The following is a 25,077-nucleotide window of genomic DNA, read 5'->3' as shown; positions in this document are numbered from 1 at the left end:
CCCGTGCATGGACACTGGTTTGCTTCCACCTCTTTTGGTTATTGTGAATCATGCGGCTGTGAACATGGGTGTCACTTTGAGGGGAGACTTAGGATCCGTGGGTGGACATCACAGGGAGGCAAAGCCTGGCTAGACGGTAGCAGGAAGAATTTTTCAGTGGTTAGAGCCCCTTCACAGGGCTGCCCCAGGGGTGTCCCAGTGGTGGGAGGGCCATTTTGTCAGCAGGGGGGCAGTAGGTGTTGCCCTTTGGGAGGAGACGGTCTGTCAGGTGACTCCTAAGCACCTGCCCATCCCAGGGTTTCCTCCCGGAAGACCATCAGCCAGCCGAGCTGGGTTCCATTGGGTTGCCAGATCCAATGGAGGCCACCAACCCCTGTTTTGCTCCCTGTCTTCTGGTGGGGCTTCTCTGTGGGCAGCCACCAGCAGGTGACAACGTTGCCCACCATCTGCTTCTTAGCACAGAACATGTCAGCAAGCAAAGATGAGACTTCCTCACCTGAAGAGGGGCTGTGTGTTGCCCACCTCACCTTTTGTGACAAGGGCTTGCCTGTCAGTGGCGAATACTAGGGGAAAGGGAGGCGATGTGCGGGACGCCGACTGCCTTCTGCAGGATTTTACCCTCTTTTTGGCAGTTGCCCTGCATCTTGCTCACTCCACCGAAGCTTCATAAACATTATTGTATGTGCCAGGGCTCAGGGCCCCTGGTAACATTCAACACATGTGTTCCCCCAAAGGAGTGCAAGATGTGCCCTCAGCTGGGCCTGGGCCAGGCGGCAAAGGCAGAGTAGGTGGGTGGGAGGCAACAGAAGCCCCTGGCTGTACACGGTTGCCTCCTTCCCTAGGGCTGATGTGTTCCAGGAAGATTCCAGACTCGTTTCTGTGTGTGCATGTATCTGTATAAATGGAATGGTGCTTTGAATGCGCCGTGGGAGAGCCCCTCAAAGGAACCCCATGGCGAAGTCTTTTGTAAAGTGAAAAATCCTTTTGTAAGGTGAATAATTGTACTCTGTTTATCTGCTTTGGAGGTTCAGAGTGTTCTGAGATTCTCAGGGGAAAGAGGGATTTGTTTGGAGGCCCCCTTTTCCAATGCCTCATTCTGTAGAGCATCCCCTCCAAGTGATGTCAAGCCCCTGTTTGAACCTCTCAGTGATGGGAAACTCACGATCCCGCAAGATGGAATGTTCTGACTTATTAGAAATGGAAACATCTGGAACTTAAAAAAATCCCTGAAGTTTTAATCTATGGAGTCTTCCGATTACAGATTACACTGAATGTGCCCTGTCCTTACCGTGACTCATTTGATACTTGACAACAGTGAACTTGACCCCCGGGTCTTCTCTCCATCCGTTTCTCATAGGCTGGATTTTGATTTCTTTTATTATCCTGACGGTTCTGCTTTGACTTTGCTTGGTTTGCTGCCCTGCATCCCTTCTGCAAACGTGGGATCCAGCAATCACTGCAGTTCTCAGGGGTTGTCTGCCCAAGTAGAGGGGACAGGGCCCTCATCTCCCTAGATCTGGATTCTCTTCCTCCTTTACTCCAGCTCAAGCGCTTTTATGACAGTAATAAATTCACCATTGTCTGAATCTCATGCTGGTGTGATCTGCTCACAACTGCCTCATTCAAGACTTAATGGAGACTATTTTTTTTAAGATTGATTTATTTATTTGAGAGAGCGAGAGAAAGAGCGCAAGCACGAGCCAAGGGAGGGGCAGAGGGAGAGAATCTTTAATCAGACTCCCCACTGAGCTGGGAGCCCTGACAGGGGGCTTGATCTCAAGACCATTGAGGTCATGACCTGAGCCCCGAAGCCAAGAGTCAGACTGAGCCACCCAGGCACCCCAGTGTTAGGTTTTCTGAAGTGAGATACATCCGTAGAAGAGTGGTCAGATCTGGAACTAATGGCACTTTCTCCTTTTCCCTTAGAACTGGTCAGGCATGAAGTGTCAATTCAAGCTGCTGCGGATGGCTGTGGCCTTGATCTGTAGTAAGTGTGGGCAGGGCAGGCTGGGTGGGATGGAGCCCTGCCCGAGGCCTGGAGGACATAAAGATGGCGCAGTCCCTGCCCTGGAGGCCTTTGTGGTCAAAAAAAAAGGGAAACATGTCATCAGAGTGTGACAAAGTAGGGATGTTATGAGAGAAGACTGGCCCACTCTTCTGCCGCTTAACCTTTCTTAAACTTTGTATTGACGTATAGTATACACCCAGAAAAATACAGGATGAGTGTCCAGCTCAGTGACCAGCACCCAGATCAAGAAAAATAACTTCTTTTTAAAACATTTTATTTAAATTCAATTATTTAACATACAGTGTATTATTGGTTTCAGAGGTAGAGGTCAGTGATTCATCAGTCTTATTTGACACCCAAGTGCTCTCCTTAATGTCCATCACCCAGTGACCCCATCCCGCCACCCCCCTCCCCTCCAGCAACCCTCAGTTTGTTCCCTAGAGTTAAGAGTCTCTTATGGTTTGTCTCAAGAAAAATAGCTTCTTCATAACCTTTTGGGTCATGGAGTCGATCCTTTGAGATCTCCTATTAGAAGCTAGAGACTCTTTCCCCAGGATAACTCACGTATACACACGCATGTACACACACACACACACACACACACACTTGCAGTTTAGCAGGTGAACAGACTGTAACTAATCCACGAAGCCCTGTGTACAGCATGTGGTGGGGCCATAGTCGGGAGAAGTCAGTTCTGCCTGCAGAGGTCATTTTGAGTGTCAAAGACAGCTCGGCGTTCACCGCGGAGACAGGGTACAAGAGGACGACAGGGTACAAGAGGACGTTTCGGGCAGAGATGCAGCGCGAACGTAGACACAGGTGTGGGGGAAGGGCCACGGCCGTCAGGGCAGTTGACGAGACTGACAGCTTTGGGACTGCGTGTGTTAGTGATCAGAGATAATAGGAGTCGGGTCACGAGGGCTTTAAAGGCAAAGAGAAAGGTTGGACTTCATCCTGGATGCACTGGGAGGCCGCTGGAGGGCTGTAAACAGGAGAGTTACTGGCAGATTTGAGTTCACGAGACTATTCGTGAGACCAGAGTCCTCATAAGAGGCTCATTCTGAGGTGGAAAGAGGTAAGATGCGATGCAGGCAGAAAGAGAGACGAGGGGACACACGGTCTCTCATTCAGTCTTCGGGCCACGGTTGTAGAAGAGGGTATTTTCTATAAGGCTAGATTTGTAGGTAGACACTGGAGCTCATGTTCCTTGCCCACGGCCACCCAGCTGGAGGTGATAGAGGCAGAATGTGGAGCCGGCCTGTGCCGTTGCTAATGCCCGCACTTTCGCCAGGCTGGGTGGGAGCACCTGAGCTGTCTGCCTGGATCCACCTGTGACCTGGGGAAGAGGAAGATGAACCAGAACAGACAGGGGCAGGAGGATGGGCCTATGCAGACCGCACTTCCGTCCACTTCCACATCCCTTGCTCTAAAGCCCACAGACTCTTTGAGCCAGGGCAGTGGGGGGCAGTGGGGTGCAGTGAGTGGGGGCGGGGTGAGCATAGCTTCCCTGTCTGCTCAGACTCTGAGTTTGTGTGCAGGGAAGGGAGGAGAAGCCTGCGTCTTGATGTTTAAAAAAATCCAACTCATAAAAACTAGAATGCTGTTTTGGAGCAGAGGGGGAGGTGGGGGGGGGGAAACCAATGTCTTTCAGACCTCCTTTGTGGCACCCAGGGCCTGCTAAGCAAAGGCAGAAGGATGCCCCAGGGCCTGGGGAGGGCTTGGGGAGGACTCAGTGTCGGTCCCTGGCTGCTCCTCTCCTGCCATCTATTGGCCGTCCTTGGACTTGCAGGGCCCCGGCCAGAAGATTAGGCGATCCCCAGGGAATGAACATCCCTGGAGGTCCTGGGTGCCCCCGCAGTGGCGACGGTGGAGAGAGGCACACTGGTTAACTAAATGGTAACTGAACAAGTACAGAATTCCCCGCAAAGGACTTTCTTTCACTCATCAAATTTGCCTTGGTTTCCTCATCTGCAAAATGGGGATAAGAATGCCTGCCCTTAGTGCTCTTTGGTGGTGGGCCGTGAAATGGCCATTTCCCAGCACCTATCCTTTGGAGAGAGTGCATCCCATGGGATTGGCTGACCCAACAAGTTCAGGCAAGAAGAGTCAACTGGAGGATGGGATGGGGGCATTTGAGCATCTGTTAGGAGGGAGACTCCAGCACTGTGTTGGGGCCGTGTATCCCCATTCTTTCTTTGCCCTTTTCTCCCTCCATCCCTTCCTTCCAATCACAAAAATTCTGAGGGAAAGGTTTCTAAGGGTTTTGAAACAGCACATGAAAACACTTTCTAAACTATAACGTGCTAGCACATATTAAAGTTATTATTAATGTTCCAGCAGTGTAGCCTGGAACTCTGCAGATGGGGAAACTGAGCCTCCCGGACTCATGAACGTGGGGCTGCAAGGCTCTTTGGGTTTCTGCACAAGCTCTCCCCTCTGCCTGGACTGCTCTTCTTAGGGTCTCCTCTTGATAGTCACGTCTCTCTGCACATTTCACGTCTTTAGGGAGATCTTGCCTGATTCCCCAAACTAACGAATCCCCCCCTCCTTACACCCATCGTTGATTTAAAATTACCTATTTTTTTTTTTTTTACCCCCTAGAATTTTTCTTACTGGAATTATCTGATGTATGTAATTGATGCTGGTCGATTCCCAGATCTGTAAGCCCTGGGAGAACAGGGGTTCGTCTGTCTTTCACTTCTCTATCTGCAGGGCAGAGAACAAACAGTGCTCGGCCTAGTGGGCAGTGAGTGAACTCACGGGTGGATGGGTGAGTGGGTGGCCGGGTGGCCGGATGGCGTGCAAGGCCTCTCCCTCCGCCCCTGCCCAGCGGCCCTCCTGTGACTTCTCTGTGCTTCCTCCCCTTGCAGTGAGCATGGAGTTCGGGCGGGCCGTGTGGCTCCGGTTCCACCCATCGGCCTACCCCCCGTGCCCTCACCCCAGCTTTGTGGCACACTTGGGCGGCGTGGCTGTGGGCATCACCTTGGGCGTGGTGGTCTTGAGGAACTACGAGCAGAGGCTGCAGGACCAGTCGCTGTGGTGGATCTTTGTGGCCATGTACACGGTCTTTGTGCTGTTCGCTGTCTTCTGGAACATCTTCGCCTACACCCTGCTGGACTTAAAGCTGCCACCCCCGCCTTAAGGCGCTGGGGGACCTAGGTCAGGGGTGGGAGGGCCTAGCAGCAGCAGGAAGGAACATGGACTTTCTTGTTCTCGGCACCAGCTCTGAGAGGCCAGGGAGGAGAGGACGAGATGCTGGGCCACAGTGATGTTGGTGTTCAGGTTTGGACAATGGGGCCTCTTTTTCTGAAAGGCGCCTGCTGGATGAGTTGGATGCTGCTACCATTGTTTTTCTAGACTGTTCTGAGGACATCGAGCCAGGGCGAAGGCCTGGGGTGGGGTAAAAGCAGCCCTCCCCTCGGGCTGGGCTTGTTCTGTGTGTTCAGGCAACGCTTCCCTCGTCACAGACTGAGCGGCAGCCTCCTCCCTCATCCCCACCCCGAGATGTCAGGAAGACCCGAGGGTGGGGTAGCCAGGCAGGCCCTTGTCCAGCCCAGAGATACAGTTACAGGCCAGGAAATGTTCGCTCTACAGCTGTTGGGTTTGGAGCTCTGGAGTGGAGGAGGGCCTGGCGGTGGACATGTTGGGTTTTGGTGTAGGAGAGCCCAGGGTGCGCTCCTGGTGGTGGGCACTGGGGCAGGCAGAGGAGGGAGATGCTGTAACTCTAGGCCTCACTCTTGCCCTGGGGGTATCCAGTAAGAGAAACCCAAGTAGGAGGGAAAAAACTTGATCCCAAGCACTACCCTTGGCAAGGCCCAGTACCAGCTTTGGGTTTCTCCCTCCCTGTCTCCCAGAATGCTGACAACTCATATTGGTGCCCCAGCATCCCATGCCCTGCCTTGTTTTTAGAGCCTTTTCCTTCCCTTCCATTGCCCTGACCCTACATTGTGCCTCCCCTTTGGTCATGGGGATGTGTGTGTGTGTGTGTGTGTGTGTGTGTGTGTGGTTCGGTGGGTGAGGACATCCATGGGATGGTAAGAGATGCCATGGGAAGAACGTGAGGGAAGTCAGAGGCTGCAGAGGAAGCCCGTGAGGGGCGTGGGGGTGTGTGAAAGGGTCTGCGTGAGAGGAAAAAAGGTGCTGAGAAGTGGGAGAGTGTGACCCCTGAGGATCTGGCTTTCGGCAAAGCTAGCCCCTTCTTTCCCATTCCTCATCCTTTCCAGGCATCTCCCTGAAAACCACTGACCAGTGGGAGACTTGTCCTCAGTGGAGGGAGACCTTGGGCCCTCCTAGGGATGCTCAGGATGCCGCAGTTGGCCTTTGCCAAGCTCCCTTCTTGTTCCCCTCTGGAATGACCTTCACATCTGAGATGGTTCTGTTCTGTTTTCCTTAAGAGGGAAGGAACTTTGGGGGTGTCAGAGAGGCTGGGGCAGGAATATTGAAGCCATGTGTCCATTGAGTAGGGGGGACAGGAGGCTGCGGTACAAGAAATTCCAATTTAGGGGAAACCTGCTTCTGGACAATTGTTGGGTTTTTGGATGAGGGTCAGAGGTGAGGGCAGCCCATAGACGCAGATGCTCAGAGCTTGGAGGGAACTTGGCTATTGTCAGGTCCATCCCCACCCCAAGGCACAAGTGGGAAAACGAGGCTAAGGGAATGACTCCCGAGCAGGAGCTGATACGGGCCCTGAGGAGAGGGGGAGGGGAGGATGGCTTTTGACAAAATATGTGATTCCCTGTATACTGCTCTTGGAATTCCAACCACTGACAACCCAGAAGGACAAAGAACTCCAGTCCGGGAGGCAGAGGGACTGGGTCCATGCAGGGGTGAGGGCAGGAGCTTAGTCTGGAGTCAGCCGGGCCAGGCAGTTGGGGGTCTTGGGCCGCTGTGGCTTCCTGTCCTCAGTGATCACATGTGAATGGACAGGGTCTCCATGCAGCCCCAGCCTATGCCAAGCCCTTCCCCCTCTTTGCCCGGTGCTTGATAGATTGTCCGGGTCCCCACGTGTGGCTCCTGAGGTCATGCTGCCCTCGTGCTGGTACAGTACTGAGGACTGCCAGGCCCAGTTGGCACAGGCCCAGATCGGGGGCTGGGCCACGTCACCCTGAGGCATCTTGTCTGTGTCCTGCCAGCCTGTCTCTGCCCCACTGAGGGAAGGGTGTAGCTGGGAGAGTCAGCTTCCTAGGAGAGGAGAGTAAGTTGGAACTGGGGCTGAGAGGACTTGGGTAAGGATGGAGAGGGGGGCCCTGGCCATGGGCTGCAGCCCCCTAAACCTGAGTGGTGCTGTCCCTCCCTGGAGGAACGGAGGCAGCCGGTGCCCTGCGGGGAGGCAGGGTGTCCCACCAGGCACCCCCATATTCTGGGTAGTGGGTGGAGGGAGTGGAGAGTCCCCCCCCCGCCTTCGTCTGGTGCGGCCTGGAGAGGGGTCTACCTCTCGCAGGGGTGAGAAGAAGACTCTAGAAAGGCCTCAGAGAAGCACCCAGTTCCCTCAGGGCCGCAGATAGGAGCTTGCTACCAAGAAGGACTGCCTGAGGTGAAAATCCCATTTGCCATCCTGTCTCAGACCACCAAGGGAGCCTCATCTAGCCTCAGGCCACAGGCCCCAGCTGTTCCCTGTCAGCAGGGTCCAAAAGGAACCCCAAAGTTCTTTGGTCAGCTTCACACCCCCCTCCCCACCCTCGCCCAACCATCAGCTCCAAGCAGGGCCACCCAGTGGGGTCCACGGTCACTCCATACAACCCAGGTCTCCAAACCAGGACCAGAGATCATTGTCTGGTAAGAAAGGTTTCTGTTTTGGTGTCTGGCTTTCTCCTCAGCCAGTCCGCGCACCCTCATCCCCGGCACCCTGCTGGCGACCCGTCCCTATCATCCCTCCTTCCTGAGCTCGTACAGCCACCGGCCCAGTGTGCCTCTTCTTGGGACTGTGGAGGGTAGCTGGCCTTCCATCCACGGGACACGGAAACTGAAAGCTGGGGATTCCCCAAAAAGCAGCCATAGATTTGCTCGCTCGTTAAACGGAAGCGGAATCACAGAAACTAGGGAAGGGAAAACAAATCTTCAAAGGAGAAATTTGGCTTTAATGACACCATTAGTCATTCATTTTTTTAATTAGGAAAAGCTCCCTAATGAGGTGTTTTTGCCAGCTAATAGGACTCTCCATTTCCACGAGGACCCTTCTTACTCAGAGGATTAGGGGAGTCATTGCTCACCAAACCCAGATCTTCCCCCAGGGTCCAATTTCGTTTTCAAAGAATGCAGATTCCCGGGTGCAGTGGAAGCCCTTTCCTGGCATCCTTCATGTTGCTCCCAGGGCTGGCCAAAAAGCACCGATACTCCTCTGCCTTAAAAAAAAAACAGTGCCCAACGCTGAATTTCCACACCCCCCCCAAAGGACTTGAGTAAGTGGGAAACAAAAGGAAACACAAGCTGCAATGTTTGTTTCTAAATATTTTTGTATTGTGTACATTCTGTATATTTTTGTTGTAACATATTATTTGAACACAGATTCCATTAAAGATTTTTTTTTTTTTAAAGCCATCGGTGACTCAGGAAGTGACCTGAAGGGCTAGCACCGGAGCCTGTTTTGTCTCTGTCTGGGGCAGGGAGGTGGGAGGCGGCACATACAACACTGCTCCGGGGGTCGGTGCTTGGTGCTGGTGCTTCCAGCTGGGTGGTTCTTAACCGTTCTTGAATTACTGAACTCTTTTGAGTGGTTGATGGAAGCTGTGTTTTCTCTTGCTCTAAAAATGCATGGAGAGACAATGTGGAGGGGGGAGGTGGTGTGTGAATAAGGAAACTGGTCCGTGGTTTCAGGTCAAGAACTTCTGTGCCCGCTGTCCTGCCTGGCACCCCGTCTTCCTCTTCTCCTCTTACCCTATACTCTGACGGGAGATTAATATTTTGACTACTACTATTGGAGTGATCTTTGAAATATCTAGGCGCTTCCTTCTTTACCCCAATAGTCTATTCTTTAGGTCTTTCTAGGGGCAGTCAACACCTGGATCTTGAGGAAGGGATAGGAATTTTCTCAGGGTGAGAGGACATGGTTCACATACAGAAGGGGAGAGCGAGAGGGGCATTAATGGTAAAGTGTAGTGCTGGGTAAGTTTAATAATCACATGGGCTTTGAATGGATGCAGTCTGAGAATTCAGTGAAGTGTTTTCTCCAGCTTTTCTAAACCGATGCAGTATACAGATTTGCCATTCATAACTGTTAAATTTTGTTGGGGGATTAAACGACCCTGTTAAATTCAGCATGGGAGCTGTTTCCCATAATGTTCTGTCACATCAGTTTCCTGTGGGTCATTGAAAAACATTTCTAAAAGCTGCAGAAGGCATCCCAGAACAAATTTGAGAGTACAGCTCAGACTCAAGGTCAAAGAACTCATTTCTGTTTCATGTGTGGATAAGTAACTGCCCTGGAGGGAAAATCAGGACACTGTCTGAGCCCCAGTGTACCCCCCGGTCAGTTCCAGGCTCCATAGCCGGGGCGCTTACTGGCAAGCCCCCTGGACAGCCAGAAGCTGTTTAGCTTTGGTCTCCTATCACTTCCCCCTTGACTTTTCTGGTTCCTCCCTCCTACCAGAGTCTCATTCTTCCAATAACTTCGTGGGACATCTACCGGTGATAAGGTAACTATGAAGACAGTTTACTGATGACTTAGTATGTGCTGGGCACTGCACGAGCCATTTTCCACAGATTATCCTCATTTAGTGCACAGCTACTCGGTGTGAAGTGGGTATCAATATGCTCATATTTATATGAGGGGCAGGCTTAGGGAAGTGTGGTGACTCCCGGGTACCTTATGGCATAGATGGATTCGCACTGTGGTTCCCGAGTTCATGCTCTCACTCCTCGGCTGTTTGTGTGGGACTTTAAGGGCACGAAACCCGGTGGAAGGGCCAGGGCGTTCGTTTCAAGATCCAGTCTCACTGCATTAGTCACAGTAATGGACCTTGGAATATTCATTCCATGCTCACTTGACAGGATTTCTGCTTTATCAGCCATCCTCAAATAGTTTACAAGAAAATCCACAGCTATGAATTCATTGTCACTCCCTATCACCGCCGACTTCCGGAATCTAGCATTTATGCAAGCTCAGAATGATTTGAAGTCTGTGACACATTCAGGAAGTTTAGCAGTTGCAGAGCTCTCCAGCTCTCTTAGCCCTCCAAGTGGAAAGACTTCATCAATGCCGGGCTTTGGGGGGGGGTGGGGGGGTGGGAATCTCCATGACTGAGAAGACACATGGCTGGGAAAATGTGGTCCTCATCTTACTTCCCAGATGCCAGCAGGCTTCCCTAGCATCTGGTATAGTGCGCCTCTGGTAAAGGACAGGCATTCTGTCACGGTTAATAATGAATGAGAGTGAAGGGAAGGGACTTGGGTTATTGAGTTCTATGGGTGTAACTTCCCTGGACAATGAATAAAACATTGTGATGGAAATTGCCCTCACACCCTGCCTGATGCCTCCTGCAAGGTGCAGAAAGGTGTATTCCAGCAGGTGATGTGACTCTCTTCAACAAATTCCTTACGCAAGTATAATCTCCCCCTAAACTTGTTGCGCCTTAATAAAAATGTCAGACTTGAGAATGGAGCTAGTTAAATAAAAATGACTCTGCTGATGAGAAGCTAAGTTGGGTTATTATTATTATTACAAATATAATTACAATTAAACAGGCCATTTTTGATACATGACAAACATATTTCCTGTGTGTAGAGCACACAAGCAATACATAAATGTATTCCACACGTGAACAAATCCTTTTTAAAACTTTAAAAATGAATACATTAGCTTATTAAAATTTGAATACAGTACATGTTTCTGGTCATGAGCTCTTTGGGTTTCTTCTCATGGCCAACAAGATACTTGATTCCATGTCACCATTTTCCTTGCCTAGAATAGTGATAGTTTGTCATAGGCTTGTAAAATAAGACAGTATGGCACACAACTGTGTACTGTAGTGACCCTGCATCACACAATATATATATAGAAGTACACATAAGGAATAGCTAACTATACCTTGACTATATCCATAAATGGCTTGAAGCAGGTAATACATTTACTTTAAAATGCCATTTACATCATGGACTGTTGAACGATACGTGAATCTGAAAACGAAAAATATGTTTTTTAGACTCCAAATGTTGGTGTCCTAATGTTGTCTATAAAAAAAATGATTTCTAAATGAGTAACCAAGTACATTAGAAAAAGCCAGGTTCAAGGGCAGGTTCAATAAGCCTTCGACTTGCTTATTTCCCATAGTCATCCTGAATTTAATGCTATAAAAAATGCTATTTGGATTTTGTTTTCTACATTGCCTACAATCCAAGTTATTAAAATTTAAAACCATATGAGAGCCTTTATGAAGATCTTGAGAGTACAGCTGAATTGTATTTCTCATTAAAGGAAAAGAAATGGCTTGGTGAGTCATGTCCCCAGACTTCTGTAGAAGAGAAAGCATCAGGCCATTGTCAGTCATTACTTATGTCAGAACTTATGTATGAGTTTGGGAGAGGATTTTTATGGGCTTGTGTTCCTCTGAGCATCCTGAAGGCAGTGAGAATAAGACTTCTGATCTTCTAACCAAAAATCATTATTAAATGGATTTATTAAAGAGCTTTGCAGAACAAACTGCCATCATGTGTGTAGCTACAATTGGCTTCCATGGGAATTATAAATGGCTCCATTTTCAATTGATTCGGAGTAAAACAATATGAGGCTTATGACAAATATACAAAAAACTAAAATCAATAAGTAACTCTGATATGAAGAATCTGTTTGCATTCTTTATGTTACAGTTTGCTTGTAGAATTTGTGTACTTTGCTTCTTTTTTAACACTGTTGGAAAACTCCAGCATTTTCAACAGAAAAACAGAAAAGAAAATACAGGCTCTTGGCAGGTACCTGTGAACAAATGAATGAAGAAAGGGGCTGGCGGCCACTTCTGCAGTAGCTTTCTGTCAGAGATGATGTTTTGTCTTGAAGCTAGTGTATTTTTAAAGCTCATTTAATTTCTTAAACAGTCATGATTTGTGTACTGACTTAAAAGCTGGCTTTGTCATCCATGCCATAATCAGACAAAAAAAATCTATCCAAGCACCCACAGGATGCACAGATCTGTCTCTGAAATGGTGTCGCAGCGCTAATCTGTCCTGAGACTAGGAGGACATTTTTTTTTTTTAAAGAAGTTATAGTACATTGAGAAAGGAGTATCACAATTTTTCTGGGAGGAAAAATTGCTAAATACTGCAGCCAACTCCTCAGAGAAGCCACAAAATTACCTTTCAAGATTTTTGAGCATCAACCCCCCGAGGCCTAGAATTTATGGGGCCAGCAGTGTCCTAAAATTCCACGACTCTAACACACATCTAAGACTCAGTGAAAATGGTCCTCGGATTTTTAGGTCTAAGTAATAAATTTTAAAAGTACGAAATGAAGAAATCTAGAATGTGTCTGAAGTAATCTTCAGTAGCAATCCTATGACAGTTACAACAACCGCAGTTTCAAACACCAAGGCTGGTATGTACAACTTCACAACACAATGATCTCAAAACACGTGATCAAAAACTTTGGACAAGAGCTTCTTTCATAAATTCTTCAAGGACAGCCACCACGTTTTTGGCTTCAGGCATTTCTTCGTGTTCCACTTTAACAATCTTCAAAAGGATATCTCCACTACCACAGTTCTTCAGGAACATGTAACATTTAAACAAAGCGTAATGATTCATTTCTGCCTGTCGGATAAATCTCTTCAAATTATTTGTGTCTTGTATGGCCTAGAAAAAGATTATCCAGTTAAGTATGTGTTTAGTGAGATAATAACGAAGCCTGAGAAATATCTCCTATCCAGCTGAGAGCTTGACATATGTTGCCGAGATGTTTGCTTTTTATTTTAAATATTTCCATCGTTCTTATTGCTAATATGCTTTGCCCTTGGGAGAACACAATTTCTTACATAAAGTAAAAATATTTTTAAAATCTGCAAAATAAAGTAACAATGCTCCTCCCCATCAGAATTTTGAAACCTTAGTCACTGAACCATTTTTTTTGGTGCTTTCCAACTAAAATACATCACAAATTAGACAACTGATGTCCCTGAGATACAAGCAAGCACTCAACCCAATTAATTGGAACTGCAATGATATATATGCAGAAGCTCCTGGAAAATATAAATAAAGTAAATGCCTTCTGGGGATTCTAGTTTTGAGAACGTCCTATTTAATAGACATCACAGCTGTAAAGCAGATTTGTTACTCTGTCACTGGTATGAACTAAAATTCAGACAAAAATGATATGATGATATTTGGCACATAGCCAATTAATTACCTTTAGTTTAAAGTTCTCCAGTACTTGTCGAAAAAGAAAAGGGTTACCTCCTTCAGTGCCGTTCAAAAAAGCCTGCATCCAGTCCTCACAAAACCGGTTGCTTCCTATGAAGTATTTTAGAAAAAAAAAAATAAAACCGAAATCCTACAAAGCATAAGACATGTATTCTTTCTATTCATTATTTATTTATTTTTAACTGAAGTGTAATTGACACTTCATAGTTTGTTAGTTTCAGGTATACATCACCTGTATCCATTGTGATTTTCCTTCTTGGTCAAAACACTTATAGTGAATTATTTTCAAGATTTATTTATTTAGGGGTGCCTGGGTGGCTCAGTCGTTAAGCGTCTGCTTTCAGTTCAGGTCATGATCCCAGGGTCCTGGGATTGAGCCCTGCATCGGGCTCCCTGCTCCGCGGGAAGCCTGCTTCTCCCTCTCCCACTCCCCCTGCTTGTGTTCCCTCTCTCGCTGTCTCTCTCTCTCTGTCAAATAAATAAATAATAAAAAAAAGATTTACTTGAGAGAGAGACAGAGAAAGAGCAAGCATGCACAAGTGGGGGGAGGGGCAGAGCGAGAGGAAGAGAATCTCAAGCGGACTCCCCACTGAGCGAGGAGCCAGACACGGGGCTTGATCTCACGACCCTGAGATCATGCCCTGAGCCAAAATCAAGCGTCGGATGCTCAGCCGACTGAGCTACCCAAGCGCCCCACGTGTAGTGAATTATTTAAGACTTTCTATAATGGTCTAAAAAAATAGTCGGCTCACCACCTGGCTAAGAAATACCAAATGGCTGAAGCCCTGAGTACGTCTTCCCCATCACATCCCCCTCCTTTCCCATCAGAAAGGATTATCGTTCCCACGTATTTCTTTCAACTTTTGTCACATACTTTTCTTTTTTAATCTCTAAGGCCTATATAGTATTACTTTACATATGTTAAAACTTTGTTTTTCTTTAATGGCTTTTCCACTAAATAGTATGGTTCTGAGCTAGTTCGTGCATTTTCACTGCTATGTAGGACTCCACTGTATGAATATAGCAGTTTTTCAGTTTTCCTGATAGACATTTGCTTCCATTCTTTGCTATTTCAAACAATGCCTTTATGAATATTTCTGTACTTGTCTCCTTATGTACACATACAAGAATTTCTCTATATACATAGGAGTGGAATTGCTAGGCATGATGGGATTTCCATGGTTCTAGAATTGATACTATTTTTGGTGAGTGTGAGATAAACAGGGACAAGTGTACAAGGCTGGAAGGCTAACTTTGTCTCATGTGTTCTCGGTGCAAAAATAGAGACTCCCACCAGGAAGGCTGCCTCGGGCTGTGGCTCACCTGCATTGTAGAACTGAGGCTGGGAGCCGCTGCAATCGATGACCACGGATTTATGTGGCTCCTCGGTCATGGCCATGCACAAGGACGTCATGGTGCCTTCGTGAATAAGGCCTTGAAGACTGGCCACACTCAGAAACCTGCCACACACACAGGTTCTTTTCCACAAACAGTATTGCAGGGTAGGAGGGAGAAAGCAAATTCATTCTGCACTGGGTGGGGGGTTTGAAAACATAGTATCAGGTTTGCTGTGAAAAAGGAAAACTCTTCTTTACCTGTTAATGTCTCTCTTTGTTTTTTCATCTGATTCTTTAACTTCAACAGGAGTATAACTCAGAGCCTATGAGAGAAAAATAAAGCCTAATCGATACAGGGATTCTAGTTTTCCTTATTGAGCAGATACTCAACAGTAAACGTCAGCTTCCCCAATAACCACCACACTGGACCATTCTAGATGGGCACTACCCAGGAGCTCTCCAGAGCCTTGTTCATCAGGTGCCCACTGACAGCCTAAAACCTGGCTTTACCACCCGGGTCTCATGGGACCATCCAGTTACAGCTGAATTTACCCACCACATATTTAAATAAAAGCCTGGCCATATACTCTAGGTTTCCCCCATTGTCTGGGTATTTTCGTGAATTTTTCATTTTTTATCTGGACTTTTTTTTAAAAGTAGTCTCTACCCGCAATGTGGGGCTTGAATTTACGACCCCAAGATCAAGAGTTGCATGCTTTACAGACTGGGCCAGCCAGGTGCCCCTATCTGGACTTTTTATATAGTGAAAAATCACTTTGGGATTTTTGTTTTCCTTCTCAAATTGTTTTGGAAATTGTGCCTCTCCCAGATCACTTCAAAAATATTATTTTAAAATGTCTTATCCTGGGGTGCCTGGCTGGCTCAGTCAGTTAAGGGTCAGACTCTTGATCTTAGCTCAGGTCTTGATCTCAGGGTTATGAGTTTAAGCCCCACTCAAGCTGGGCGTAGAACCTACTTAAAAAAATAATAATGTTTTATCCTATTAGGAAGATTTAGTATTTGCAATTCTACCTGAGTAGTGGAACTTTCTAGATCTCAGTAAACAGAGTGTGGTCTACTCTGATTGCAAGCATAGTTTGAATGAATATTCAGCAGGGGAGTGGGGAGTAGTGTTCAGAGAAAGTGAGTATGTCTTTAAATAATCCAAACTCTGCCAAAGTGACTCTCAATTAAAGAAATGCTTTTGTTTGGGCAATACTTACAGCATGTAGCAGAAAGGTAAGCTTCTCCTGAAAGAGAAGAACCACCCTTTGGATTGGGCATACAACATCCTCAAACCAGCTGCTCAGGTAGGATTTTATGTGGTTCTCCAGGCCCCTTTCCTAGATCAAGAAAGAATGTCACCTGCTTTAATATAAGCCTTCTCTTTAGTGGACTTAACATTTTCTTCATGATACTCTTGACAGTGCAAAGAACTCAGGATAGGGGTGCCTGGGTGGCTCAGTTGGTTGAGCGTCTGCCTTAGGCTCAGGTCATGATCCCAGGGTCCTGGGATCTCGCCCCTCGTTGGGCTCCCTGCTCAGTGGGGAGTTTGCTTCTCCCTCTGCCTCTGCCTCTGCTCGTGCTCTGTCTCTCTCAAATAAATAAATAAAATCTTAAAAAAAAAAAAACTGAGGATAGATACCTCCTTTTTTTAAGCTAACACCACCAACTCAAATAAGGAATTGTGATACAACTTTCCTGAGCAGAGTGGGGAATAATTCTGTACTGAATTTCTTTTTTTTTTTTTAAAGATTTTATTTATTTATTTGACAGAGAGAGACAGCAAGAGAGGCAACACAAGCAGGGGGAGTGGGAGTGGGAGAAGCAGGCTTCCCGCTGAGCAGGGAGCCTAACGCGGGGCTTGATTCCAGGACCCTGGGATCATGACCTGAGCCGAAGGCAGACGCTTAACCGACTGAGCCACCCAGGCGCCCCTGTATGGAATTTCTTAAAAAAACACTTAGAAATGTATTACATAAAATAAAGAGACCGAATTAGTAGGGTTCCATGCTATTTCTTTGCTGGGAGAAGTTGGGCATTTACATGTCCATCTTCTCCTACCATACTGTGTATACTCAGAGATTTTTTCTTTAAGTTTTTTTTTTTTTTAAGATTTTATTTATTTGACAGAGAGAGACAGTGAGAGAGGGAACACAAGCAGGGGGAGCGGGAGAGGGAGAAGCAGGCTTCCTGCCGAGCAGGGAGCCCGATGCGGGGCTCGATCCCAGGACCCTGAGATCATGACCCGAGCCGAAGGCAGATGCTTAACGACTGAGCCACCCAGGCACCCCAAGATTTTCTTTTTAAGTGATCTTTACCCTTAAAGTGGGGATCAAACTCACAACCCCGAGATCAAGAGTTGTACGCTCTACCAACTGAGCCAGCCAGGTGCCCCAGGAGACATTCTCTTAATAATCCTTGTCACCCCCGCACTTGGCAGTGCCTGAAACATCCACGCGTGAGCTTATAGAGCACCTGCTGAACGGCTGAGGAGTGAGACAGCTCACTCACATTCAGATAGGATCAGAGAAGGACACACACTAATTCATCAAAGCCCTCCAGCCCACTCCAGCTGTCAGACTGCTGCCATGAGCGCTGGCCATGAGCACATCTGGCTTTCTAGACTGTGCTGCTCACTGGGGACTACTGCAAGAGCTCCGCTCTGGGAGAGCAGCTCCCCCTAGACCCATTTCCTTGGCTTACTAGGCTTGCTAGCCTTTCCTCTCCTGCAGGATCTTGTAAGCATATGACAAGTAAAAGGAATTGGTACCACATGTAATGGGTAGTAAAGTTAGAAGAGTTATAACTTTAACAACTACTACACAGTGAAGTGTAGTTTTTTAAAGGTATAGATAATCAATATGGATATATCTAGTTCGTGAAAGATCGACTAATAAAAAATGGAATTTTTCGGGGCGCCTGGGTGACTCAGTCATTAAGTGTCTGCCTTCGGCTCGGGTCATGATCCCAGGGTCCTGGGATCGAGCCCCGTGTCAGGCTCCCTGCTCAGCGGGGAGTCTGCTTCTCCCTCTCCCACTCCCCCTGCTTGTGTTCCCTCTCTGGCTGTGTCTCTCTGTCAAATAAATAAATAAAATCTTTAAAAAATAAAAAAAAGGGGGCGCCTGGGTGGCTCAGTCGTTGAGCATCTGCCTTTGGCTCAGGTCATGATCTCGGGGTCCTAGGATCGAGCCCCGCATCAGGCTCCCTGCTTGGCGGGAGGCCTGCTTCTCCCTTTCCCACTCCCCCTGCTTGTGTTCCTTCTCTCGCTGTGTCTCTCTCTGTCAAATAAATAAATAAAATCTTTAAAAAATAAATAAATAAAAAATAAAAAAAGATTAAAAAAATAAAAAATGTGAATTTTTCTACAAATCTTTGATGTTGAGTTCAAGGACAGTCATACCATTGTATAGCATGTCTTTGGTGCCAGAGGCTTCATGGACATTAGTTCTGACCAGCACATAAGTCTTATGTGCCTAGAAATCTGGAAAAGAGTATCTTCTTCCTCACTTGGCATATTACCATATACCCTGAATTCAATGGATTCAATTTTTCATGGATACAAAACATCAGAAGCAGTCTTGTGAAACTTAGAGCACTTATAGGACTATGTTCCCTGCTTCCCTTAACAGGCACCTTCCTATTAGCCCACAAAGCAGTATTTTTAGCATTTGGGTGTCTTTGTGTCTACCTGTGTGATTTCATAAGCATAGCAATTACAGTGTGTTTATCATCTCAGTCTTACCAATTAAATCGATCATCTTACCTCACAGCTCATGTTATTTTTCAGCCCTTGAATATACTTGTCCAATTCAAGCCTGAAAGTACATTCTTAAGGAAGCAATAAAGGATGCATCAAGATAGTGTTTTATCTCTCAATAGGAAACATAAAATCTCTCAGATGCAAACTTTAAATTAAGACATGCCAGGACAAACTGGTTGTATGAAGGTATGAAATGAAGTAAATATAGAAGGGGTAGAAAAGCTCTTTGGAGGTCGGTAGTAATAGTCCTCCACTTAGCATCCCATGGTTTCCTTCCTGATATCGTCGAAGATCAAAGAAAGGATATAGCTCAAGTCCTTTTTCAGACCCTCCTAAAAAACAGACCACATACTCTGAAGCGTTATGTTCAGAGTCCACTGTTGCTGCTTCAGGAAGCAGTTTTTCTTGTTGGAAAAGACAGTAATAACAACCGACCCGGGATTCTGGAATCCTAGAAAAGACAAGACAGTAAAATGTATTATTTTGCTAAGTCATGCATCTAGTTTTATGGACTGCTGCAAACCTTGGTCATCTTCATCTGACAATACTGTTAGATTGCAAACTAGGTCAGAACTTCCTAGACTTCTCCTTGGTTTACTTGTAATAGCAGAGGAAAATTACCATGTACCGTTATGGGCTTTTGCAAAAGCAGCACCTAGAATTTCAAACGTGGCATTTCTTTGAGTTCTCTTCTCTTATGTGAAAAACTCATGCAAATTTTATTCTTGTTCATAGTATATCCACGTTTACATAAATATAAACATGTTCTCTTTCTCCCCCCAAAACTTCACGAATCACTGAAGCTCCAGGCAGATGTGACATGTTAATCCTGGGGCTTTATCTTTGGGCTGTGGCTTCATACTCCTGAGGGGACTTGATGGCAAAATCATAGTCTAAAGTGAACTACAATTAAGGGGTGTAATGGAAAGATGGCTGGAAGTCAACAGAGGACACCTATGATTAAGCCTGCACTCCATCAATATGACCAGCTGTGTGACCTCAATGTCTTTGAGTTTATTTGCTCATCTGAAAATGGAAGTAAGAGTATCTGCTCTATTGCCCCTTTGTAGAGAGCAGTTTGGGAAAGCACTTTACAAACTGTATACACTTTTAGTTTTGGTAATTAACTCTTTTCTTCCAAGTACAAGACCAAAGAAGTACTCTTAGGTGGTAGCGTCTGCCATTCACTTAATTCCATCCCACAAGTGTGTGTGTGTGTGTGTGTGTGTGTGTGTGTGTGTGTGTGTGTGAGACCCAGGGCTCAGGCTGCCAGAGAACAAAGACCAACTTTGCAAGTCCGGTAGGAGCTGATCTTTTGCAATTTCTCCACACTTCTCATATTCAGCTCAAAAATAAAAATCCAGGACACAGCACATTTTACACTTACCTCAGCTCCACAGATGCAACATTACCCAGCCCTTCAAATACTGCTCCCTTAGCAAGACGCTTAGCAATGAAACCACGCAGGTCTGGCTCCACTTCCGATGGCAGATTAGTACCCACCAAGGAGAGGCTGGACAAATAAAAGACACACATCCCTTACCAGTGGACTACTACATTCACACCTCATAAATCAGAATATTACTAAAAACCAGAATCTCTTTAAGGATTTGACAAAGCTTTTTATAGGACTCCTGCTGGGGAGGCTTCTAGGTGTGTATGTCACCAAGTATGATCTACCTCATCAAATGGTTTAAAATAGTCCTATCTTTCCAGCTCATTCTCTCTAGTATACTCCACCGGGACCCCTAATCCACTGACCTTACCTCCTTTTCACAATACCATAATGCTATTACAACACCTAAAAAATTCCTTAAATCATCCATCATCCTGTCAGTGAACATATTGTTGTATTATCCCCTACTTCGCATCAAGTGCTAAGATTCAGTCATTCATTCATTTACAAAATATGTCTTAAATGTTTACCCTGGTACCACTCAGGGTGCCAGGTAGGGAGACATCAATGAACCAAAGAGACAACAATCTATTCTGTCCTAGAGTTTACATTCCAGTGTGTAGCAATGGAGCTCTGAAAGGGTATTGAAGGTGGGGAAAAGGAGCATTTTAGATTTCTTTATACTCATATGACCTTGAATATTTAATGCAGTTCCAATCAAGGAACTAAGATGGATTGCCTCTGGCTTAATCACCAGGGGCACTCCAGTATTTGGATCTGCCCAGCCTTGAATGAATGGACTAATGAGGAAATCCAGATGAGGTTCCTAGGGGATAGGTGGGCTTGGTGGTTTGACTCGGGGAAAGCTGAAGTGAAATAGGGTACCCACTGATATCTACAGGACAGAGATGCAGAGAAGATGAAAGCACACCCGTGGGTTAGGGTCGAGCTGCTTTTACCTGAAATCATCACCAGAGGGCGTTTCTGCATTTGTGCCGCTTGGGCTTCCATCATCACTGTCCCCTCGCTGTTGTGCCAATCTGCACACCACAAAAGCAATACAGCTATCAGTTATGGGCTCTAACTCAAACGCAGTATGGCCCCCTCCCCGCCGGCAAGCAGGGTGGGGGTGAACAGTCAACTGAAAATGCTGCAAGTTAGAAGTGCGTGGATCCTCCACTGCCTACGAAGCCTCATGACAGGGAAAACCCATGAAACGGTGCGGACAAGAGCCCCTTCTCCAGGCCGTCTAAGAGGTGGAGGAAAAGCTAAATTAAACATCCACAAGAGTCGAGGAAATTTCCTCTAAAAACCAGACTTTCCAGGGCCAAGAGAGCCCCAGGAATGTCTGCCCCGACCGAGGAAAAGGAGGCAGCGAGAACGGAGGATAATCAGAGGGTGGGGTGGAGGTGTGAATGCGTGGGGCTAATGGGAGAAAGTGGGGCGGTAATGACAGGAAGGACGGGGTGGAAATTGACATTAATGAGTGTACGAGGCGCTGCGCCAAACAAAGGGCAGGGGCGACAGGAAGGGGCTGAAAAGTCGAGAGGGACAGTTGGAGCGCAGAGGATTAGGAGGGGCGCCAAAGTCCAGGACGGTGGCCCGGAAGAACGGCGTGAGGCGAGGAGGGTCCTTAGGGCCAGAGACTATATAGCTGGGAGAGGGGAAGAAGGGCTTTGTGAGCGGCCAGGGGTGGGATGCGGGGCCGGGACGCGGGGCCGGGGCGGGGCCACAGGGACGGTGGGCGCTGCACCTGCTTCCGCGGTAGCTGTAGAGACAGTAGTGGCTGCTGGGCGGCGGCTCGAGTCTCCGCTCCTCCGCGGAGCCTCCCTCCTCGCTGCTCTCTAGCTCCTTTTCATCCCCATCCAGAGATTCCTGCAAGGAGGGGAGCATCGCGGCGCCGGCCTCCGAGCGGCCCTGTGTTCCCGCCAAACCGCTCCCCCGCTGCCGTACAGTCCTCCGAGGCCGGGCTCGTGCGGCTCCCAGCCCTCGCGCACCTGCGTTCCGCCTGTTTCCCGGAGTCGCAGACCAGGAAGCCGCTGTCGGGGGCGGGGGCCTTTACTGCCGGTAGGGGCTGGTGGGTGCGCCGAATTACCTCCTGCAGAATCTTTTACCATTTCTCTCTTGACTCCCTTTTGTCCTCTGGCTATCGTCTAAGACGTCTAGGAGACGTAATAAACATGGTACTATTAGCTAGCCACCTGGAAAAGGATGAATGGGCCCTCCTACCACCCTTCAAGAGCGTGGACACGCACTCACGTGCATCAGTTTGATAAAAGATATAAAAATTTATTTATTTGAAAGAGAGAGAGCACGCACAGGCGGGGGAGGAACAGAAGGAGAGGGAGACAAGCAGGCTCCCTGACCAGTGGGGAGCCTGACCCCGGGCTTGACCCTAGGACCCCGAGATCATGACTTGAGCCAAAATCAAGAGTAGGAGGCCCAACTGACTGAGCCACCTAGGCGCCCCAAAATATATAAGAATTTAAAATGCCCCCTCCCAGGTGAAAACATGGAAGAATTTTGAAGATTCTTGAAGAAGGCCTTTCTAAATATTTAAAACACTTAGAAACCACATGGGAAAAGATTAATAAATCTGACCAGGGAAAGACTAAACTTCTGTGTTGCCCAAAGTCAAAACACAAATGACCAACTAGGAAAAATATTTGCAACATATATAATAGATGAAGGGCTGTCATTCATCAATAAAAAAGAAAGACAATAGGCAGTTCGCAGAAGAAATAAGAATGAAGAATATGTAAGTAAATAAACTGTTCAATTTCAAATGAAATTGGTAGTATATAGTACTGCTTTTCACCTGTTAGATTAGCAAACATTTGAAAGTTTGGTAATACCTTGCGTTGGGGTGTGTAAAGAAGCAGTCACTCTCCTAAACAGTTGATAGGAATAAAATTAATGCACGTGGTTAATTTTATTTTATTTGTTTTTTAGATTTTATTTTTTAAAGTAATCTCTACATCCAATGTGGGGATTGAACTCATAACCCTGAGATCAAGAGTTACATGCTCTACCAATTGAGCCAGCTGGGTGCCCTCAATGCACATGGTTTAGAAAGGAATTTGAAAACGTCTATCAATATTTTAAATTCATATACCCTTTGACTATCAATGCAACACCAGGACATCATCAAATGGATACATTTATGTAAGTGTGAAAATACAAGTCCAAAAATATTCCTTGCAACATGGTTTATAATGATAAAAAACTAGATACAATCTGAATGTTGGTCAATAGAGTACTGATTATGTAAGTTTTTGGTACATGCAGTGGCCGGCAGAATAATAACCCCCCACACTCCCCAACGAAGATGTCCACGTCCTAATCTCTGGAACCTGAGAATATTTTACCTCACATAGCAAAAGGGACTCTGCAGTTGTGATTATATTAAGGAACTTGAAATTGGACGATTATCTTGGATTATCCAAGTAGGCCCAGTGTAACCCTAAGAGTCTCTGTAAGAAGGAGACGGGAAATCAGAAAGGAGAAGGCAATTGTGATATATAGAGACGGAAGTGATTTGGGACCACAAATTGCGCATTCTCTTGAGGCTAGAAAAGGCAATACGTGATTCTCCCCTAGAGGCTGCAGAAGGAATGCAGGCCTGCCATTTCAGACTTCTGATCTCCAGGACTGTAATATAATAAATTCGTGTTGTTTTAAGCCACTAAATTTGTGGTTAATTTTGTTACAGCAGCAATAGGAAACTAATACACATGTGTACCTGAAGACTATGCAGCTATTAAAAAGAATGAACTAGAATATGTGCACATATAGAAAAACAATCCAGTATTTAAGTTTTTATTCTGGCAACACAATTGAAGGAGACAAGGTATACACATGGGGAAGGGCAGAATGTAATTACTGCCAAGAAAGTAATGCAGACAGGGTGATCTTATGGAATCTCATTACTGGCTTCTTTTTTTTTTCTCCCATATTTTTTTGTTTGTTTTTTAAAGATTTTATTTATTTACTTGACAGCGCGCGCACGAGCACACAAGCAGGATGAGTGGCAGAGGGAGAGGGAGAAGCACACTCCCTGCTGAGCATAAAGCCCAACTCCGGCTCCATCCAGGACCCTGGGATCATGACCTGAGGCAAAGGCAGATACTTAACCTACTGAGCCACCCAGGCACCCTGATCAATCTATAATCTTAACTGTTATTTTATATTGTATTCTCCTGCTTGGGTCTTAGAATTCTAAGAAAAAGTCTCTGTGTGATGCACATAATTCATAATTTAGCCTCTACCACCTGCTCTGACTTCATTTCCTATCATTCTCTCCCTTGCTCAGTCTGTTCTGGTCACATTTCCTGGTGTTTTTCAAACCCTTCAATTTTTTTTTCCCCCAATGTAACAGTCTTTTAACTTGTGCTTCTGTCTGGAATGCCCCTAAATATCTGCATGGCCTTTTTCTTTCATATCATTCAATTTTCTGCACAAATGTCACCTCCTCAGATACTCAGAAAATGCCCTATACAAAACACATCCCACACAAACCTCTGCTGTCATCCCAGCAAGTCTCTATCCTGTCCCCTTATATTGTTTAGTTCTTTTTCAGTGCACTTATCACTCCTGACATTATACATTTGTTTATTGTCTGTTTCCTCTACTAGAGTGTCAGCTTGCTCACCGCTAAAAGTCTCATTCTGAAGTACTGGGGGTTAGGACTTAATTTTTCTTTGTGGGTGATTGCGTGGTGTGGGGGACACACACACAATGACACAGTCCAACTCATAAGATTATGCTATCTGTGAACACGGTTTTACTTCTTCCTTTCCAGCTTGCATTCCCTCCCCCCGCTTTTTTTTCCTCCCTAAGATTATCTCTTGCCACCAGCCCCATCACTGTAAGCTCCAGCCCTAACACCATTAGTGTTTTTCAGGTGCTCAGCCTCAAAGACTTGCATTTTTTGCTCCTTCAATGAGATTCTCTCTCTTCCACTTCCCTTGCTCCCACGGACCCTTCAGAAAACCTTTCTTGACACCCCAATGACCGCCAAGACCCTTGTTGGTGTTCCCTCCAGAGGTCTGCAGCACCTTGTATTTCCCCCATCACCGCGCTGACCACACTGCCTTGATTACTCATCTGCCACCAATCTGTGTATTACAAGGCAGAGACTGCCACTTCTTTAACTTAACATGTAATAAGCAAATGCCCAACACGTACTACATAAAGGATTAATCCGGGCAACGAAAAATTAAAAGTTGGG

At 46.5% G+C, this 25,077-nt stretch overlaps 2 protein-coding genes across 5 annotated transcripts in view; one reads left to right on the top strand and one right to left on the bottom strand.

Annotated features, from left to right (window-relative positions):
• The window catches only part of RHBDL3 (rhomboid like 3), a 52,871-nt gene extending 42,683 nt beyond the window's left edge, over positions 1 to 10,188 (top strand). For both annotated transcript variants that reach the window (XM_032428970.1, XM_032428969.1), the window contains 2 exons: positions 1,927 to 1,987; positions 4,879 to 10,188. In XM_032428970.1, coding sequence (XP_032284861.1) covers positions 1,927 to 1,987; positions 4,879 to 5,150 — 333 coding nt within the window. In that variant the 3' untranslated portion in view covers positions 5,151 to 10,188. The remainder of the gene's footprint in view (positions 1 to 1,926; positions 1,988 to 4,878) is intronic.
• A 77-nt stretch (positions 10,189 to 10,265) lies between these two features.
• CUNH17orf75 (chromosome unknown C17orf75 homolog) lies at positions 10,266 to 21,872 on the bottom strand. Of its 3 annotated transcripts, none has more exons than XM_032429055.1 (10): positions 21,601 to 21,867; positions 20,807 to 20,887; positions 19,839 to 19,964; positions 18,759 to 18,902; positions 18,455 to 18,512; positions 15,912 to 16,031; positions 14,947 to 15,011; positions 14,675 to 14,829; positions 13,338 to 13,441; positions 10,266 to 12,787 (listed from the first exon to the last, which is right to left on the bottom strand). In XM_032429055.1, the coding sequence occupies exons 1-10, from the start codon at positions 21,738 to 21,740 to the stop codon at positions 12,572 to 12,574; spliced, it is 1,209 nt and encodes a 402-aa protein (XP_032284946.1). In that variant the 5' UTR covers positions 21,741 to 21,867; the 3' UTR covers positions 10,266 to 12,571. The 3 variants fall into 3 exon arrangements, with proteins under 3 accessions (XP_032284946.1, XP_032284947.1, XP_032284948.1); XM_032429056.1 differs by having other exon boundaries at positions 10,267 to 12,787; positions 14,675 to 14,811; positions 21,601 to 21,863; XM_032429057.1 differs by having other exon boundaries at positions 12,673 to 12,787; positions 13,385 to 13,441; positions 21,601 to 21,872.
• Positions 21,873 to 25,077: the final 3,205 nt, after the last annotated feature.

The sequence above is a fragment of the Phoca vitulina genome, unplaced genomic scaffold (assembly GCF_004348235.1).
Source record: "Phoca vitulina isolate PV1807 unplaced genomic scaffold, GSC_HSeal_1.0 scaffold40, whole genome shotgun sequence".
NCBI classification, from domain to species: domain Eukaryota; kingdom Metazoa; phylum Chordata; class Mammalia; order Carnivora; family Phocidae; genus Phoca; species Phoca vitulina.
The sequence above is the reverse complement of the archived record's forward strand: the minus strand, read 5'-3'. Positions and strand labels throughout refer to the sequence as shown.